General features: G+C 42.3%; 1 protein-coding gene across 1 annotated transcript in view; it reads left to right on the plus strand.

Moving 5' to 3' along the window:
* Nucleotides 1–20,127, plus strand: part of UST (uronyl 2-sulfotransferase) — a 372,714-nt gene that overhangs the window by 136,552 nt on the left and 216,035 nt on the right. The window contains exon 2 of the mRNA XM_037819198.1: nt 6,486–6,529. Within this exon, the coding sequence (XP_037675126.1) occupies nt 6,486–6,529 (44 nt within the window). The remainder of the gene's footprint in view (nt 1–6,485; nt 6,530–20,127) is intronic.

The raw sequence follows: 20,127 nt of genomic DNA on the forward strand, positions 1-20,127 counted from the left end.
TATATACCCCAAAGAATTGAAAGCAGGACCTTGAATGGAATTTTCCCACTGGTATTCATAGCGACCTTATTCACAATAGCCAGAACATCAAGCACCCAGGTGTACATCAACAGGTGAATGGATAAACAAAATGTGATATATGCAAGTATGTATCTAAAAAGAAATGAAGTTCTCATGCATGCTACAATATCAATGGGCCTCCAAGACATCATGTTGAGTGAAATAAGCTGTATGCAAACGGGCAAATATTATATGATATCACTAATATGAAATAGTTAGAATAAGCAAATTCAGAAACTAGAATATAGGTTACCAGGGGCTGGTGTGGGTTACAGCATAGGGAGTGTTCCGGTTTGCTAATGCTGCCTTTTCGCAAAACACCAGAAATGGATCAGCTTTTATAAAAGAGGTTTATTTGTTTACAAAGCTACAGTTTTAAGGCCATAAAGTGTCCAAGGTAAGGGGGTACCTTCACTGAAGGATGGCCATTGGTGTCTGGAAAACCTCTGTTAGCTTGGAAGGCTTGTGGATGGCGTCTGCTTGCTCCCAGGTGACGTTTCCAAATGGTGTTCTCCAAAATGTTGCTCTTGGGGCATTTTGTCCTCTCTTAGCTGCAGCTCCTCTTCAAAATGTCACTCTCATTTCCTTTCAGCTCTCTGTGTGTTCTTCCAAGCGTCCCTCTTGGCTGTAGCAAGCTCACTCCTTCTGACTGAGCTTTTATAGGGCTCCAGTGAACTAATCAAGGTGCACGCTGAATGGGTGGGGCTGTACCTCCATGGAAATCATCCAGAGTTATCACCTACAGTTGGGTGGGTCATATCTCCATGGAAACACTCAATCAAAGAATTACTGTCTAATCAACACTAATACATCTGCCCCCACAAGACTGCATCAAAGAACATGGTATTTTGGGGGACATAATTCATTCAAACTGGCACAGGGAGTTAATGCTTAATTGGTACAGAATTTCTGTTTGAGGTAATGGTAAAGTTTTTTAATGGTTGTAGTGATGGTAGCACAATATTGTGAACATAATTAATAGTATTGCACTACACTAATCCAATTGTTACCAATAGGGAAAACTGCATGTGTGAGAGGGGTTAAACGGGAATTCTGTATTTTATGCATGATTTTTCTGAAAACCTAGAACTTTTATAGTTAAAAAAAATCACGTTAAACTGCTAGTGTTTTTTTCTGTTTTGGTGTGTAGTCCTGTAAACACTCACGTGTGTGTAAGCCATGTGAGCACTCTCTTTGGGATACAGAGCAGGAGCAGGGAGCTTGAGTCTGGTGTGATGTGCAGATCCTCACCCTTCCACCCACCCACCCCAGCAGCCCAGACAAGCTTACATTTCTGTAAGAAGTTGGCTCTGCCTAGCGCTAGCTGTGATTTGTGGGCAGCCGGAAGACTGGCCCTTCTGAGAGTCTGATTGATGTGGGAATATGTGCCTCTCCTTTTTCTCCAGCTTGACAAGACGCTGTAATTCTTGAGCTCAAAAGGAAGGACTTGACACATGAAAAGAGGCTGGAGTCAGAACCCTAATGGACCTTCAGACATTTAGGTTCTGCTGCTTATAGTATGTCAATTTAAAATAGCTTAATTTTGTATAGGTTACACACATGGCCATTTATGTAAAGTTCTTCCAAGACTACACACTTTTTTGTTTAAAAAGGGGTGGGGATTTTTTTCCTTTCTTGGGGGGGAACATTGCTATCTAACAGTGTTTAAAGACTGTCATTTTATGTATATAAAAGGACACGTGGCTGTAAGACGACATACAAGAAATGAAGAGTTAATATATTTTATTTTATATGCCAGTCTACTCTATTGTGAAAAGATGAAAGGTTTGAATCAGGATGTAGTGAAATACCTTAAGCTGCTAGCTTTAAGATGGAACAGGAGTTGCTCCGTAGATTGGTTATATGTTGTGGACTACTGAAAGCTTCATTCGTTACTGTGCTAATAAACAACATTAAAAACAACCAAAAAAAAAAAAAAAGTGTGGGTTACCTTCTGGGAAGAAATGAAATGATGCGCCTCTATGAGCCTCCAAAAATGAGAAGACCCAGCAGGCCTTCTGGGCCACGTTGGGGGTGGGGGTGTGTGAGGGATCCTCCTCTCTTCCCTCCCCAGATTTAGATCTGAAGCTGGAAGCCTAGTCCTATCTTTGTGCACACAATGTCACATCCTCCTGGATGAGGTAGGGGAGCTAGGAGCTTCTTTGATGCTCCAGAGCCCATTCAGCCAAGCTTGTTTGGAAGACAGTGCTTATCCTCTGATCTCTGCAGCTAAGCAATTACCAACTTCATATTTAAAAAATTCTGACAGCACTGTTTACTTGGCACTCTGAAAGTGTAAGATCCTAGGATGAAAAGCTCTACCTAAATATCAAATGATAGTAGATTTATACCCTAGGAAAAGAAAAAGTTGCTATTTGCAGCTAAAGAAATGCCTTTATTGCTGTAGCTTTTCTCCCCATTTCTGTTCCTCTGTTGTGAGTAGGTGTTCTGGTTTGCTAAAGCTGCCAAAATGCAATATACCAGACATGGATTGGCTTTTACAATGGAGGTTTATTTGTTCACAAATTTACAGTTCTAAGGCCAGGAAAATGCCCAAATTAAGTCATCAAGAGATAGATACCTTCTATAAGGAGAGGCCAATGGCATCTGGAGTTCCTCTGTCACATGGGAAGGCACACGGCTGGCTCTGCTGAACCTTCTTTCCTGGGTTTAGCTTCTGGTTTCAGTGGCTTTCTCCAAAATGCCTCTGGGTTTCTGTCTTAGCTTCTCTCTCCCAGCTCCTGTGCTTCTTTCTTCCAGGGCATTTTTCCCTAAGCGTCTGGGGGTTCTCTCTTAGCTTCTCCGGGGTAGACTCTGGATTTCATCTCTTAGCTTCTCTCCAAACGTCTTTCTGTCTGCATCTCCAAACATCTGGGTCTTTATTAGTCCTGAACTCTCTCTCTTCCTGAGCTCTCTTAAGGACTCCAGTAAACTAATTAAGACCCACCTTGAACGGGCAGGGTCACATCTCCATGGAAATAATCTAATCAAAAGGTCCCACCTACAGTAGGTCTGCCCCCACTAGAGTGGATTAAAAGAAATAGTCTTTTATGGGACACATAACAGATTCCAACCAGCACAGTGGGCCACTGATTGCAACGTGTTCTAATAAACCACAGGAGCACCGCTATTGATGGCGACTCCTCTCCCTGGAGGTGGGGCAGGTAGCTGCTGGTGGAGGAGATGGGGTCCATGGCACTTGGGCCAGCGCCTACAAGCCCTGGGCCTTTCCTTTTGCAGAAGGAAGTGTTAAAGAGTGGTGACTGAACTCCGTGTCAAGTCATCTGTTCTAGTTTGCTAAAGCTGCTGGAATGCAAAACACCAGGGATGGCTTGGCTTTTATGAAAGGGGGTTTATTTGGTTTCACAGTTACAGTCTTAAGGCCATGAAGTGTCCAAGGTAACACATCGGCCATAAGGTACCTTCACTGGAGGATGGCCAATGGTGTCCGGAAAACCTCTGTTAGCTGGGAAGGCACGTGGCTGGCGTCCTTTCCAGAGTTCTGGTTTCAAAATGGCTTTCTCCCAGGATGTTCCTCTCTAGGCCACATCTCCTGTTCAAAATGTCACTCTCAGTTGCTCTTGGGGTGTTTGTCCCCTCTTAGCTTCTCTGGAGCAAAAGTCTGCTTTCAACAGCTGTATTCAAACTGTCTCTCATCTGCAGCTCCTGTGCTTTCTTCAAAGTGTCCCTCTTGGCTGTAGCAAGCTCGCTCCTTCTGTCTGATCTTATATAGTGCACCAGTAATTTAATTCAGACCCACACTGAATATGGGCAGGGCCACACCTCCATGGAAATTATCCAATCAGAGTTATCACCCACAGTTGGGTGAGGTGCATCTCCATGGAAACACTCAAAGAATTACAATCTAATTAACATTGATAGGTCTGCCCACACAAGATTTTCTGGGGGACACAATGCATTCAAACTGGCACAACATCTGATTACAAAAATCTTCTCTAAGAAAGTGAAGGGAAAGGAGGGAGGGATGAAGGAAGGAAGGAAGGATGGAAGAAAGGGAGGGAGGGAAGGAGGAGCCTGAGAGGTGAGTGTAGGTTGATGTGCTGTGTCTTGAGACCAGGGAAAGGAGCTGGTGGCTGCAGCGGTGGGAGGTGGGGCCTGGATTAGGCAGGCCTTGTCAACTGAGGTAAAGAGTTAACTGCTTTGTTCTTAGGAAACAGATTTCAAGGAGACAGGTAACATGATCTGATTGATAAGGAGGTCCCTGTGGCTGCTGTCTGAGGTAGGGAGAAGATTAGCAAGAAATGAAGAGACAAAGGGGCTCTTGGGGTGGCCCCAGGAGTTAGTGAGAAGAGATCTGATTTGAGGAATACTGTATTTAGAAGGCAGAGCCCATAAAGTTGCTAAAAGGTTAGAATGTCTGGGGTACAGGGAAAGAGGAGAAGAAAGATGTCCCTGAAAGGGAAACTGCCTGTGTAACCTGATAAGGAAGATAGGGAAGGGCAGGCTGAGCTACCTGGAGACAAAGGAGCCAGGGGCCGAGGAGTCTGTGGGAACCGAGGCTGGCAGTGGAATTAGCCCTCAGATGTTTAAACCATTCATGTTAGAGTTTTTAGGAGCTTTGGTTTTTATTTAGCAGTTTAGAAGCCCATTGTTACTTGAGCTCTCTCCGCTCAGTGAGATTACTCCCTGGAAGACTAGCTGGAGTGTGTTGGTTTCTCACATCCCTCCAGGAAAACATGTCCAAGTGAAAGGAACCTCTGCACCAACACCGACCACATTTATGGATAAGTATCTCCAAAGATCCTTCTAAACTTGGGTGACTGTTTTCCTGAATTACTTGATGCGCATCCCATTTATTGAGCCTGATATCAATCTTACCTCCTGTTTATGTATGTTCCCAATGGAATTCAGTACAATAGCAGATCTAATAAATTATTAATCATGTTCACTTTTAAAAGTTTCCTGAAAACAACCCAATACTGAGCATACCCAGTGTTTGCATCTGTGTGTCTTATACAAGAACATTGGACTCCATCGTCCATTTAACACATACAGAGTAGCTGGCTAGAGTACAGTCATTGGGGACATCAAGTGATTTATGAGTCAGAAGACTCACACAAAGAGGGAAGGTGATCAGGAATGATGATGACTTAGCATGGAAAAATCTGTGCGCCCCAAACAACTTATTTATTATGTTTGAACACTCTTCCCCAGTTCAAATGTCCTTGGCTTAAGTTCTGCTTCCTCTTTTTATTCCAGTTTCTTAAGTCCTTTTTGTTCTCCACTGTCAAAAGCACCCTCCATCCAATCAATCTTGGAAATTCACTTTATTTCCAAATCTGCTTGTCCCTCTCTGTAAATATCCTTGTGTTTCCAGTACTTTCTACATCTTGTTCTGTCAGTGAGTTGGGTCATCCTTACTTTAATGTGAAGACAGTTTCTCCTGGACTGACGAGAGCTGCCTCTCCTAGAGGGGAGCCTCAGATTATACTGACTGCATCACTGCCTCCCCCATGGTATCAAGCATGGAGCAGCTGGTGATGTTTGCAGGCCTGAGTTGGATGACTCCAGGTCAGCTCACAGATGTGCAGGTGCCTGAGCACACTCTGGACAAACCAGTGGTCAGTAGTATCCTATCCCTATCCCTGTCCCTGTCCCTGTCCCTGTCCCTATCCTTTTCCCTATCCCAGCAGTTGACCAGCTGTCTGGCCCTGAGCAAGTGACTAGAATTCCCCCAATCTCTGTTCTCTCTTCCGTAAAATGAGGATAATCATAGCCACCTGTGGCATTTGAAGTACATGAATGAATACTTGTAAAGCCCTCAGCTGAGTACCTGGATACATACAAGAAACTCAATCAACTTTAATTCCCTTCCTAACCCTGAGCTCTTTTATTCATCAGGAAACAATAACCATGCACTCTGAGAATGCACACACATGCAGGAAGACAAATCAAGCTTTGGAACCAAGCTAGACTGAAAAGCGGAAGGAAAACTAACAGTTCAGAGACTGTGGTGCCTGGACCAGCAGCGTCTGCATCACTTGGGGGAATTTGTTAGAAATGCAGATTCTCAGAGCTGCTGAATCAGAAACTCTAGGGGTAGGGCCTAAGCAAACTATTTCAGGCAGCTCAACAGGTGATTCTGATGCAGGCTAAAGATGGGGAGCCACGGGTCTAAGGCAGTCTCAACAGATAATAGGTGAGGAATCTTGATGTGTGTTTGTGTGTGTACGTGTGCTTGTGCATGCACACTTGTACACAGAACATTTATACCTGTCAAAACTATTCACCATGGATGGTAAGATGAGCAAAATTTGGCCAAACTGGCTATTAATCATGCATTTTTCTTTGGTACTGTTGTCTGAGTAGTAATATAGCTGCTTGTTTTTCAATGACTTTGCACTAAATTCATTTGAGGATTAAAAAAAAATTGATTCATCCTCTTTCTCTTCTTCTTTTCCCAGGCAATTCCACTTACTTGGATGACCACGGACCCCCTCCGAGCAAGGTAAGGCCTTTCTTTTGGGATGAATCTTCTTGTCCTCCATCAGTGGGGTAACCTCCTCTGACCCAACCAACTACTGGCTTTTTGGCTGGTCCCCCTGGCCCTGCATCATTCACAAGAAAAGAGCAGAGAAAGGATGTCAAAGTAACCTTTGACCTGCAGTGAGGAGGACAGGGGGAGCATAAACAGAACCAAGTGGAAAGAGGGGACTAGGTGTGATTTGGTCCATGGCACCTTGGGCTGGCCCGTCTGCTGCTGCATGTCTACATGCTGGACCTCCACAGCCCAACCTCCCCATGCCTTAGGCCCTCAGCCTAGACGCCCCCAGCCCCGTTCTCCCAGCCTGCCTTGGATGATTGACACCCCCCAGCAGGCTTCACCCGGGGCCCGGTCCTCTCTGGGTGCCCTGGCCTGGCCTCCTATGCCCATGGCTGTGCTTCCTATGACCAGTCTGACCAACTGCTAAGTGACAGACAATCCAGTGAGGTAGGAGTGTAGTTTCCTCCATTGTCTTGGCCTTAGTGAAAACCAGTGTTGACAGACCAAGAAATGAGAAAAATAAGGACGATTGAATGATTGTTGTGTATAAGAAAATATATGCGATACCATAGACAATCCTTTATTCTAAACTTATGTCTCTTGAACTTTTTTGATATCAAAGTGTTTTTCCCCTGCTTGTGGGAAATGATGGTGATAGTGATCAATAGTTGGGGTAGGAGACTGTACTAGGCAAAATAAAAACTTGGTAATCCTGTATCTACCACTCTTACTTTAAATTTTTTTCTTTCTAGCCCATGAAACCCTGCAGTGCACATAGTGGTGCTCTAGTTCTAGTTCTACTTATGGTTGGTTTTCTTTGTCTTTGATGAGTTAAGGTGATGCCCACAAAGTGCAGTTGTAAGTAGGTGGTGGGAGGATGATGCACCGCTGATCTTAGAGGCTGGTCATTCACCCTGAAGTTGTTTTTGAGTTTGGGATGTTTTAAAAAGAACATAGGGCCTCAGATGATGGTGATGGCAGCACAACATTGTGAATGTAATTAGCACCTTTGAAGTGTACATTCGAAAATGGTTAAGATGGAAAAATTTGTTGTGTATATGTTACCACAATAAAAAGATTTTTAAGAAAAGAACATGAGCTTTGGGATAAGGCATTTCTGGATTCATCATCAGCTCTTCCACTTTCTAGCTGGATGGCATTGAACAAATTACTTACTCTTTTTTTTAAAAAGTTGTGGTAAAATTTACATAACAAAAATCAATTGTAACCTTTTAAAGTGTACAATTCTGTGATATAAAGTGCACTGACAATGTTGCATAACCTTCACCACTATCTATTTTCAGAACATTTTCACCAGCCCCAAAAGACACCCTTTAAGCATTAACTCCCCATTCCCCCCTCCCCCACGCCTCTGGTAACCTGCATTCTACTTTACGTCTCTATGAATTTGCTTTTCTAGCTATTTCATATAAGTGGACTCTTGCTATATTGTCCTTTTGTGTCTGACTTATTTCACTCAGCATGATGTCTTCAAGGTTTACCCTGCTGTAGCATGTATCAGAACTCGTTCCATTTTAAGGCTGAATAATGTTCCATTATGTGTTGGTACCACATTTTGTTTATCCATTCATCTGTTGCTGGACACTTGGGTTGTTTCCACCTTTTGTGAATAATGCTGCTATGAACATTGGTGTGAAAATATCTGTTTGAGTCCCTACTTTCAATTCTTTTGGAATATACCTTGAAGTGGGATTGCCAGGTTACATGGAAATTCTTGGTTTAGCTTTTTGAGGAACTGTCAAACTTACTCTTTTTGTGCCTCAGTTTTCTGATGTGCAAAATGGGACTTAAAAAAAAACATACCCACAGCTCAGGAGGAATGGAAACAATGGAAGAGCAGTTGTTTGGCGAGCACTCAGCAACCCTGCAGTGATGGGAACTGAGTAAACGGAGGCTGGCAGACAGGGGCAATGTGGAGTGTTGATGGATGGAAGAATTTATCACAGCTGTGGATGGCTCCACCACCAAGTCTCTGCACATCTGTTACTTGCCTGTGAGGCCACTGGTGTAAGGAATACAAATATGAATCCAAAGGAGAACAGCAGTAAGAACAGCCCCACCCTAGAGGAGCATAAGAACATAGAGTGTTGTGCATCATCCGAGGGGAAGGACAATGTCCACCTCATCATGGTATCCCAGATCCCACCTGATGCACAGAGAGCTGTCCATGAGTCCTCACTCATGTTCAATTGGGCCCCCGAATCCAGAGCTGGAACCTGAATCAGGCCTCCCAGCCCCCATCCGGGGTCTATGCACTAGGACAGTGTTTTCAACTCGAGCTTCATCAGAATCACCTGCAGGCTTGCTGAAACACAGCTCCCTGGGGCCCACCCTTATTAGGGTTGGGGATAGAGCTTGAGAATTTGCATTTCTTACAAGCTCCCAGGTAACAGATGCTGCTGGTCTGGGGACCACATTTTGAGAACTGCTGCTTTAGAGGCCGCGAATATGAAGAAAACCATTTCCTTGGGCAATTTCTGTGTTGGTTTCACTGCTATTAGCCTAGAGAGAATGGAGTGGCTTATGATATAAGAATTGTTGATTAATGTAATGATGACTCACCATTGGAACTCTTCTGGTAGTGAAACCTATTTTTTTGGTCAGTAACCTGCTTAGGGAGGAAAATAAGGAGTGCTAGGGACTGAATCATGTCCCCCAAAAGATACATTCAAACCCTAACTGTGGATTTAACAACAACAACAAAAAAACCTAACTGTGGTCTAGAGAATGTGACCCTATTTGAAAATAGGATCTTTGAAGATGTGACTAGTTAAGATGAGGCCAAACTAGATTAGGGGGGCTATAAACCAGTATGACTGGCGTCCTTATAAGGATGGGAAATTTGGACACAGACAGACAGACAGATGGAGAAAGAAGACAGCCATGTGATGGAGGCAGAAATTGAGTTATGCCATATCTTAGTTTGCCATGGCTGCTATAACAGATACCACTGAGTCTTTGGCTTAAACAACAGGAATTTATTGTCTCATAATTTTGGAGGCTAGAAGTCCAAACTCAAGATCTCAGCAGGCCATGTTCTCCCTGAGCTCTGCCCCGTGCTGGTGGTGGCTGCCTGGCAGTCCATAACTCAATCTCTGCCTCCATCACATGGCTGTCTGTCTCCTCTGTCTCCTACTTCTACTGTGTCCAATTTCCTCCAGTCATATTGGATTCACCCTGATTCAGTTTGGCCTCACCTTAACCAATGACGTCTTCAAAGATCCTTTTGCCCAATGGGCTCAAGTTAGGACTTGAGCAAGTCTCTGTGGGGTACATAATTCAATCCATGACATGCCACAAAGCAGAGAACACCACGGACAGCTAACATGCCATTGCCACAGCCCTGCAGGCTTGGAGAGCATGGCCTTGCTGACACTTTGATTTCCGATGTCTAGCCTCCAGAACTGTGAGACGATCAATTCCTGTTGTTTTAAGCCTCCCATTTTGTAGTACTTTGTTACAGCAGCCACAGGAAACTAAGACAGGATCGTGTATTGGGGGTTTTGTGCAGATTGCCTGCTAGTTTCCATTCCTACCGGCTGTCCTCACCTCCCAGGCTGGGGCCAGGTGGAGCCCTCCAACCAACTCTGCCGTGGAAGACAGACTTGATGGTTCTTTCTGTGGGACCCACCAGCTGCTTCCCTCAGTGGCTTCTCTGGATGTTACTTTGGGTTCCAGGTTTTCTAAGTGGGCTATTACATGGTCACAAGACCCAAGCCCAAGAGTACAGGGACTTGCCTTCTTGAACTCTGTCTTTGCTGACCCGTCTGGGGCCACCCCCCAGGCTACTTCCTACCTGTCTGGTGTTGGTGTTTGCTGGGCTCACTTCAGGTGCTTCCTGCAGGGCCTTGCCTGGCTGTAGTCTAGTCTGTGTCCCTCCACCCCCAGCCCCCAAAGCTCCCTGTGATACACAAAAATGATCAGGTTATATCAGATCGTGTTGGATGACTTTCAGAGTAAATCCAGTTTTATAAATTTTACTCCAAGATTGCAAATTGTGAATATAGTCTCTTTAAACCAGCAGAGATTTATATAATACAGATTTTCTTGCTATAACTGTATTTTCATTATGTAGGAGTGGCGTATCAAAAACACTCTTGAGTTTCTAAGCAGTAGCCATAATAATAAGATGAATACAAAAATGGGTAAAGATAATATTGGTGTGTTAACATCTTTTTGTCCATGCTTATTAATTCTGGCAGGGTGGAAACACATCCCAGAAGTGACCCAGGCAGTCTGCCAGGTAAAAGCTCTTTGTGTTCCCTGAGAGGGGCTCGGTTATTTGGGTCTGCACCCCACTGCTTATCCAGGGACATGGTGGCATCCAGAGGATAAAGGCTCACACGTCTGGCCTCCAGAGTGAACCCCCAGCCTGGCAGTGGAGAACAGGTCTGAGTCCAGACCCATATTTTTCATATTTGTTTAGCACTCAGAAATAATGTTTGATGCCAAGACCGAAAGAGCTGTGATCTAGATAAAATAAGATTTTTAAGCCCTGAAAATGTACTGAGGTCTGTCTACAGCCCAGTTTTCATTTTTTAAAAAGTTCTGTTCCACAAGTTTCACATTCCATAAGTAATAGCCATTTGGGGAACGGGATGTGTGCCACCCAGCGCATTCTGGGCCCCGGTTTTCATTCCCTCCAGTATTTTTGTAAGAACCAAATGCCTCTGATTTTCACATGTTATTAAAATCCACTTCAGCCTCACAGCTCTCCCCAATTAAGCTAAGCCTTATTTAAATGCATGTGTTAATATTTTCTTTTCACTACCATTTTTTACCACCACTTTGTGCACACACAGAATATAGAGGATTGAGGGTGGAGCTCCAGCAAGAATGAACACGTAGACCCCTACTTAATGGAATAGCAAAATATTCTGGAGCACAAAAGCGGGTACAAAGCAGCAAATATAGTACAATCCCATTCTTTGTCAAATCCTAGGTGTGTGTATATGTGTGTGTAGAGAAAAGCCTAGAAGGTTAGTGGTGTTTTCTCTGGGTGGTGCAGATCCAGAAGATTTTTTACCCTTTTCCTTATGCTTTTCTGTATAAGTTAAGTTTATTAAACTAAGGCCTGCTCCATATAAAAATCAGAAAAAAATTCCTAGTGTAAGAGAAGATTATCACCAGGCATAAAGCCGTGGGTGCCCTGGTCTCTGCAGCATAATCGTGGTGTCCATGGTCTGTGGGCAGCCTGACCTCTGGGAGGTCCCCATCTCCACCCCCTGGCCTCACTTTACCCAGAACTGGGTCCCAGGTGTAAGCAGCGGGCATCAGCACTGGTAACTCCTGGCGGAGCATCCAGTGGTCACTTCGTATACATTAGGTCTGCAAGTACAGTGGATGCAGAGAGCTGGTCTGTGCAACTCAAGGGTGATAATATTGCTGTCCATTGCTGACATGTATTGTTTCCTTCATGCCAAGGGTGATGCTCAGCACTTTGCATGCCAAATTTATCCTCTATGATAAACTCTATAAAATAGGAAGCAATCTTTTAATCCTTATTTTACAGAGGAGGGAACTGGATCTTAGTCAGCTGGAAAGCTTGCCAAAGGTCGCACTCTAAGTATTGGTTGTGGGATTCTGGCCCAGGGCTGTGGAGCTCCACAGTCCACGTGTTTAACCATTTCAAGATGATATTCAAGAAGAAATATGATAATTTTTGCCTTATTTCTGGAATTTTACACTTTTATCTAAGTCATCTGGTACTTTGACTAGTACAATAGAAATGTTTTCACCTTCAGTCTATCAGGTAAAGTAGTCATCACCATTTACTATCTGAGCCTTTTTATTTTATTTTTTTTATCAACCCTGGGAATTCTTTCATATCTTCCTCCTCTGTTTCCTTCCAGACACTTTTGTATACATACCTGCCTTCAGCATTTGTCCACTTACAAACCATATAAAGTTAATTTGGGTGCAAAAACAACATAATGGGTGATCTTGCTGCCCTCCCCCCTACGTGGGACCTGACTCCTAGGGGTGTAAATCTCCCTGGCAACACAGGATATGACTCCCGGGGATGAATCTGGACCTGGCATTGTGGGATTGAGAATATTTTGACCAAAAGGGGGATGTGAAATGAAATGGAATAAAGCTTCAGTGGCTGAGACATTTCAAATGGAGTCAAGAGGTCACTCTGGTGGACATTCTTACACACTATATAGATAACACTTTTTAGGTTTTAATGTATTGAAATAGCTAGAAGTAAATACCTGAAACTATCAAACTCCAACCCAGTAGCCGTGACCCGTGAAGATGATTGTGTAACAATGTAGCTTACAAGGGGTGACAGAGTGATTGTGAAAACCTTATGGATCATACTCCCTTTATCCAGCGTATGGATGGATGAGTAGAAGAACGGGGACAAAGACTGAATGAAAAATAGGGTGGGATGGGGGGGATGATTTGGGTGTTCTTTTTTACTTTTATATTTCTTATTCTGATTCTGATTCTTTCTGGTGTAAGGAAAGGGGTCAAAAATAGATTGGGGTGATGAAGACAAAACTATGTGATGGTACTGTGAACAGTTGATTGCACATCATAGATGATTGTATGGTATGTGATCATATCTCAAGAAAATTGAATTTAATTAAGAAAAAAAACATAACAGATGAAAGAATACTGCCCCATGTTCGTTCATTTAGCAAATTGGGATGCCCCGGGTTCTTATTACAAATACTGTTTGATGAAATCCTTCCTTTTGATGACTGTCTAGTTGCCAAGGCTGCTGTAACAAAGTACTGCAGACTAGAGAACTTAAACAACAGGGATTTATTATCTCACAGCTTTGGAGGCCAGAAGTGTAAAATCAAGGTGCTAGTGGGACCACACACCCTCTTAAAGGAGAGAATCTCTTCCACAGCTCTGCTCTGGTTGGGAGGTAGCCATCCTCAGGACTCCTTGGTGGTATAACTCTGTCTCTGCCTCTGTCACTTGGCCGTCCCTCTCTGTCACATGGCCATCTGTCTGTCTGCGTCCACATTTGTAACCTTATAAAAACACCAGCCCTATTGCATCAGAGCCCATCCTACTCCAGTTTGGCTTCATTTTAACTCATAACATCTTCAGAGGTTCTATTTACAAATAAATCCACATTCGCAGGATTCAGGTTGGCACTTGAACATGTCTTTTGGGGGATGCAGTTCAATCCATAGCAGTGATAACTGCAGAAACATACCATGTTTTCTTTTTGTCCTTAGAGATAGATTGTTCACTCATTGATTCTTGAGTTTGAGAAAATTATTCTACGATAGCATCGTCTGCAGACTTGTAGTCTGAGGCTTCACTTCCGTCGCCATTGAGTATAGAGTGCTGCTGTCTGACTCTGCCTTCATCTCCGATTCCTCAAATGATGGTCAAACCACTCCCTCTGTCCATTTCCTTCTCTTTGTCATTATCAGCAGGAAATGAAAAATTCTGAATTCTCCACTCTAGTCAATGAAAGTTAAAAGCAAGCCACAGCGATGGTGTCTCCAGTCTTTATACCTTCCTGAAAAAGATGCGATACTTTGGGCAATACAATAAGAAATCTGAAGGATGATGCAGTAGTGACAGTTTATTTCACTAATGAGTCATATTTTTAGGCCTGCACCGTTCAATAGAGTAGCCATTAAGCTCATGTAGCTATTTATTTTTAATTAATTAAAATAAAAAAATTTACTTTCTCAATTGCACTACCCACATTTTAAATTCTCTCTAGCCCGCTGTGGCTAGTGGCTACCACTTTAGACAACACAGACTAGAACATTCAATCATCATGGATAGCACTGTTCTAAGCCATTCCATCATTGCTCTGTTTTCTATTACTTTAGCCTTTTTAAAGTCTATTGGGGAATACATGATTCAAAATTAATGGGTATTTATTTTAGGATGGTGAAATAGCAAAATGATGCAAGATATAGGAAAAATAAAAATAGTAAGATCCCTAAATGGAACTCAGATTTGTTAAAGGGACTAGTGGATGCATATGGTAACTGTAAAGTAGTTTATTCTGTTTAAAAAAAAAGTATATTTTCTCTTTTTCTTTGGAACACCTCTCAGAAGGAATAAAGGTCATGATATATCAGTCCTTCTAAGTAATTATAACTATTTTTTTAAAAAAGTCTAAAAACTAAAATTACATCTGAGGGTTAAGGTATATTACTGATGTCCATGTTTGTATATAAAACAATTTTTATATATGAAACAATACCCATGTATTATTTTGTTATATAAAGAAATGTGCTAGTGTTAATATTAGTATTCAAAATTCTATTTTAAAATGGATTCATTAGAAAAAGGTTTACAATTTATGTTGGTGAGCAAGCAATCTTCAAATGAATGAGAGTGGTAACATGATGGAGGTAATGTTTGTATAGCACCAACAGTGTCTGGCAATGAGCAATTGCTCAGTAAAGCTTAGTCCTTCTTAATCCCCCTGCCCCTTCCTGAACCTAATTTTCTTTTAGTATCAAGTAATTGTTGAGTATGTACTTTAAGGGATCTGGAAGACACAAAGAGAGTTCAAGACAGCCCCTACCCTCTAATAGCTTATCATCCAGTTGCATATTAAGGTTTGATGGACTCAAAGACTATGAGAGCACATGGTTCTGTGGTTGACTTAATCTGTCTAAATGAGCCTGTACAGATAACCTCCATCCATCCATTTCTTCAGGCAGTTACTATGAACCAAATCTGTGCTGGGATTCTGTGCTGGGGCTGGGGCTTTAATGCAGAACGCCCTCCACCCCCCACCCCAGCCTGGGGGGGTTGAGCCTAGTGGGAGGACAGGCTAGCACACAGGCTCCCGTGATACACCAAGTAGGCTGTTGGGTGCTATGACAGAGATGAGCCTGTTGCCTCCTGTGCAAGGTTGGGGAAATCTTGCCAGGTTAGGTGAGTCCTGAAAGTTGCATGGGAGCAACTAACCAGCTCAGAGAGTCTGGGATGGAGGGATGAGGAGGGATGGGCTCCCCCAGAGCTGGTGGGAAATGGAGGTAGGAACTGCTTTGAGGAGCCTGGCTTTGGTAGTAGTGAGAAAAGATGAAAGCCTGGGAGAGGGGGATTTTGTATATTAGGAAATTGTATAGCAGGAAAGGGGTTGGAACAGTCACGAATTCAGTTTTGAACAGGTTAGGTTTAATACCTTTGATTATCACATAGCGTTGAGTGTTAGGCCCTGCTAGGCCGTTTGGTTTGACTCCATCCTTAGATCCCTGTCATGAGGACAATTTAAGCACATCTTTGTATTTTTTTCCCCAACATTCCTTCTTCAATTTTCCTTATAATTCTCATGTCTTCAGCTATTTTATGATACTCTATTTTCCTTCCGATTTCTTCTACTTGAAATTCATTTCTACTATTCAGCTTGTATTATTTTATATATAAAAATTACATTATACTACATTATGTTTTTCCCTGAAAAGGACCTCAGGGATAATTCACAGGTGCTGTGAGGGCAAGAAAGACACAGGAAAGAAGTTTGTTAACTTTTCAAACGATGTGACTATTTTTCCAGGAGACTTGATCAGCCTGCTGGCATTTAACAGCACCACCGTGTGCCCTAACGAAGACTGTGTTTTTGTTTCTGTTTTGTTTTTTCCCTTTCAGCAACTCCTTTAAACTTGGAGACACAGTAGCTGAAAGGAGATATTTTAATGTTCTCTAATAAGGAAACCATGTTTTTTTTTTCCCCTTACTTGGACCCTACAGAGGAAAACCCCAACATCTAGTAATCATATTGGGGAAATTACTTATTAATTATAGAAGGTATGGGGAGTACAGGTGCTGTCAGGTTGCTTGGCCATGCAGTGGTCCGCTGGGAGGAGGTTTCTAGATCCAGAACCCTCCATCTCACTGAGGGCAGGTTGCTAAGGATTTACGTGCACACACAGGCTTATTTGGGGAAAACCCGTTTTTTTCTTGGAAGAGTAGGACTGAGACTCAAGAGAAAAATGAATGCCTTGTTTCTGTCTCCTGAAACCCATTTTTCAGGTGTTGATGTGGCCACTCTCCTTATTTTCCTTTTGTCTGTGTGAACCAGGAGGAAGTCAATACATTCTGGCACAGAATTGCGTTATGTGGGGTCCCTCTGTCCAGCCCACTTCCATTACAGGAACAGTTCCTGAGGTCGGTGAGGCTGCCAAGAAGCCTCCTGGTGACAGCTCCCTTTCTTCCTGCTGTAGATGATAACATACCACGTGGACGTGGTGAAGACCCATATTCTCTGATTTTCTTTGAAAAACACTGGCGTTCTCAAGAAGTGGGTGATGCTTTCTTATTTTATCTAAGGCAGAAACAATGAAGGTTTATATATATATATTTAATTAAGAAATATTCCAAACACAAAAAATTAGTGAAACAAGCAAAACATGTACTTGATACCCCCGATTACCACCACCTGCCCCTTAGGTTTAAAACGTCTGCTATTTTAACTTGCTGGATTCTGCATTGTGTCCTTTGCATTTATGCTTGGTGCCCAGGAGGTAGAGGAGTCAGGGTTTGGGAATCAGAGCTCAGTTCAAATCCTAGTTGTGTCACTAGTTAACCTGGAATAAGGACATAACCCTCTGGAGCTTTGTTTTTTGAATCCCTAAAAGGATAATAATGCCACTTCTCTGGTGCAGCAGTCTGCAGGCAGCTGGCAGGCTGTGAACCCGCAGCATTGGGCCCTGAGTCCTTTACATAGTTTTCCAGGTGTCTGGTGACTAAGTGTCCTCCCTCTGAGTAAGCCTTGAGGCCCTTACGTCCACCCCTCTCCCTCCTCCATTTTCTTGGGATTTTAAAAAGCGGTTCCAGATCAGTGGTATTCTGGATACCGGTCTCCTAACTTGTAGGGCCCTTCAACCCTGTGGCTCTCCCTCCTTTCACTCCTGTGGGCTCGTTCAGCCTTCCAAGGAGAACCTTTTAGTTTTCTTAACCTGACATTGTTCTCCGTGTTCAGAGTCCTTTAAAAAAAAAAAAAAAAAAAAAAAACCTACAGTAGTGAAGCTGCTTTTCATTTTATGGAAGAATCGATTGCACTGGATAATAGGTGGTTAATGATTCATGATAAATCCATTAGGGTTAAAAAAAGAGAGAACTGTCAGAACCGAATGAGGCTAGAAGTTAGGAATCAATTTCACTTCGATGAGCATGACCTTGGAGGAGTCCCTTCCACCCTTTCATTTTTTGATCATTGCAGATAATAGGAAAATTAATGACTTGAATATTTTATTTTCAAATAACTTTAAAAGCTTTGGAGCCCAGAACTTTATGCTTGGTATTTTGTTTGAGGTGGGTAATTAACAGCTTGGAAGGTTAAAGAATCTGCAGAAGTGGGACAAATCAACCTTACATGATAATGCTATTGTTGCTTATCCTGAAGGCCCTGTATTCTTGCTTCACTTTTCCTTTTGCGCTTGTCTCCTGGAAGTGCTTGAGTCAGCTAGTGGCCTCCTGGGATTTCCACCCTCAGTGGAGATCTGTGTCCAGGTTCAGAGACAGCACTTCTAAATTTATCAATTTTATGAGCATGCCCCCCTTTTCCAAGAAGAACATAATGAAGCCATTTCTTTCTTAACAAATGTGTAGTGCCATTTAGCACGTTCCGCTTTATTCTTTTTTTATTAAAAAAAAAAGTTCTGTGAAAACACAGGTTTAAAAATATGTGGTTTATGTAATTGTTCTTTTAGCAACTTCCCCACCCCACTCCCCAAGGACGGGTTATAGTTGATAAGATGTTATCCAAACATAACCAAACCAGCACCAGTTACAATCATGGACTTAGCTAGTTGTCAGGTTGACTGAAACTGAAGGCCTTTAAATGAAGTATGAAATTCTAAAATTGTACATTGTTGTTGGAAAGCATATTTAATAAAAAAAAAATTGCTTTTGTAAATTAAGAAAACCCATGCCATGATTCTTTGTCAGGGTACCAGTTGCCTCAGGGTTTTCAAAGTTGTAATAACTTAATCATCTTAGCAGCTCCTAATATAGTTACCTAATTTTAATTCTTCTCTTTTTGTTTGTTTGTTTTATTTCTTCCTTGACCATATGATTGATTTATTTTTGTTTTAAAAGTTTTATGTGTTCCTATTCTGTTTTAATTTGTAAAGTATGGGAAATTGTAGAATATTAGGGAAAAAAATCACCCATAATAACACCACTCAGTGGCAGCCACTTTAATGGCTTTTCATAATCTTGTCCAATTTTTATATTATATTAAAGATCCTTAGGTATCACTTGTTGCAAATATTGTGCCAGTCCTTTCATGTAGTTTTAATTTTTTAGTCAGAATTATACATTCACATTGTATTACTTTTTACTATAAAATTACTGATTAATAAAATAATAAGTATACATGCACATAATACAAAGTTTCAAGAATCAAATTGTTCATATACTTGTCATGAAAAATAGTGTTCCCTGACTATTCCTTACTCATCACTTCCTGCCTGTCAGAAATGATCACTTTAAACCCTTTTAACTGATCCTTTAGTATTAAATTCCATATATCTAAATAACCTGTTTATGTTGCTGCTTCCTGATTTTATTCAAACTTTAGGCATTTTGGCCAAATAGGAAGATTTAGCTCTCAGAATAGGAGGATTTAATTCTCTTTCTTTGCAATCCATCCAAACCCGTGCAGCTTTCTGCTTCCCCCATCCTGCTAGCCTGTAGGTGCTGTTTGGGCTAAATCAGCACTCAGTGTCTTTATTGTGGCTAGGCAAATAATAACAGCAGCTGAACCCCTATGTTTGCATTTCCTTTCTGCTCTGATTTTTGTTTTTTGTGTGTAACAAATAATTGTCTTGGTTTATAAATTTAAATGCATACTTTTCTTTTATCCCGTTTATCCTCAAACTCTTCTCCAGTTGCATAAGTCCCCTCTCAGGACCTTCCATCACGTTAGATATTTTATTGGTGTCTCCCAGCAAGGGCTTTTCGGGGCCTCTGCTCCAGTCAGACCGGCTGCTGTCTCAGCCTCTGCTCAATTGTGTCTTGGGATCTCCCTTCCCCATCATCATGGGCATTTCCTGCGCCTTTCTTCTGTAATTGCAGTTTACATTTCCTGCAGTCCATATTGTGTGAATTTCCTATTACTGTTGTAACAAATTACCACAAACTTAGTGACCTGAAAACAGCACACCTTTATTCTCTTACCATTCTTTGGCTCAGAAGTCTGATCTTAGTCTCACTGGACTAAAATCAAGGTGTCAGCATGACCCTGTTCCTTTTGGAGGCTCCAGGAGAGAAGCTATTTCCTTGCCATTTTGGGCTGCTGGAGGCCGCCTTGTTCCTTGGCTTGTGACCCCCTCTTCCATCTTCAAAGCCAGCAGCATAGAATCTTCTAAGCTGTCTCTGAACCTGACTGTCCTGCCTCCCTCTTAGAAGGACCCTTGGGATTACATTGGACCCACCCGCATAATCCAAAATGATCTCCCCATCTCAAGGTCTTTAACTAAAATCACCTCTGCAAAGTCCTTTTGGCCAGATAAGATAATCACAGATTCTGAAGATTACAACCTAGACATTTTTAAGGCTACATAATTCTGCCAACCATACATCTTCAACTTTCC

The sequence above is a fragment of the Choloepus didactylus genome, chromosome 2, assembly GCF_015220235.1.
Source record: "Choloepus didactylus isolate mChoDid1 chromosome 2, mChoDid1.pri, whole genome shotgun sequence".
NCBI lineage: Eukaryota > Metazoa > Chordata > Mammalia > Pilosa > Megalonychidae > Choloepus > Choloepus didactylus.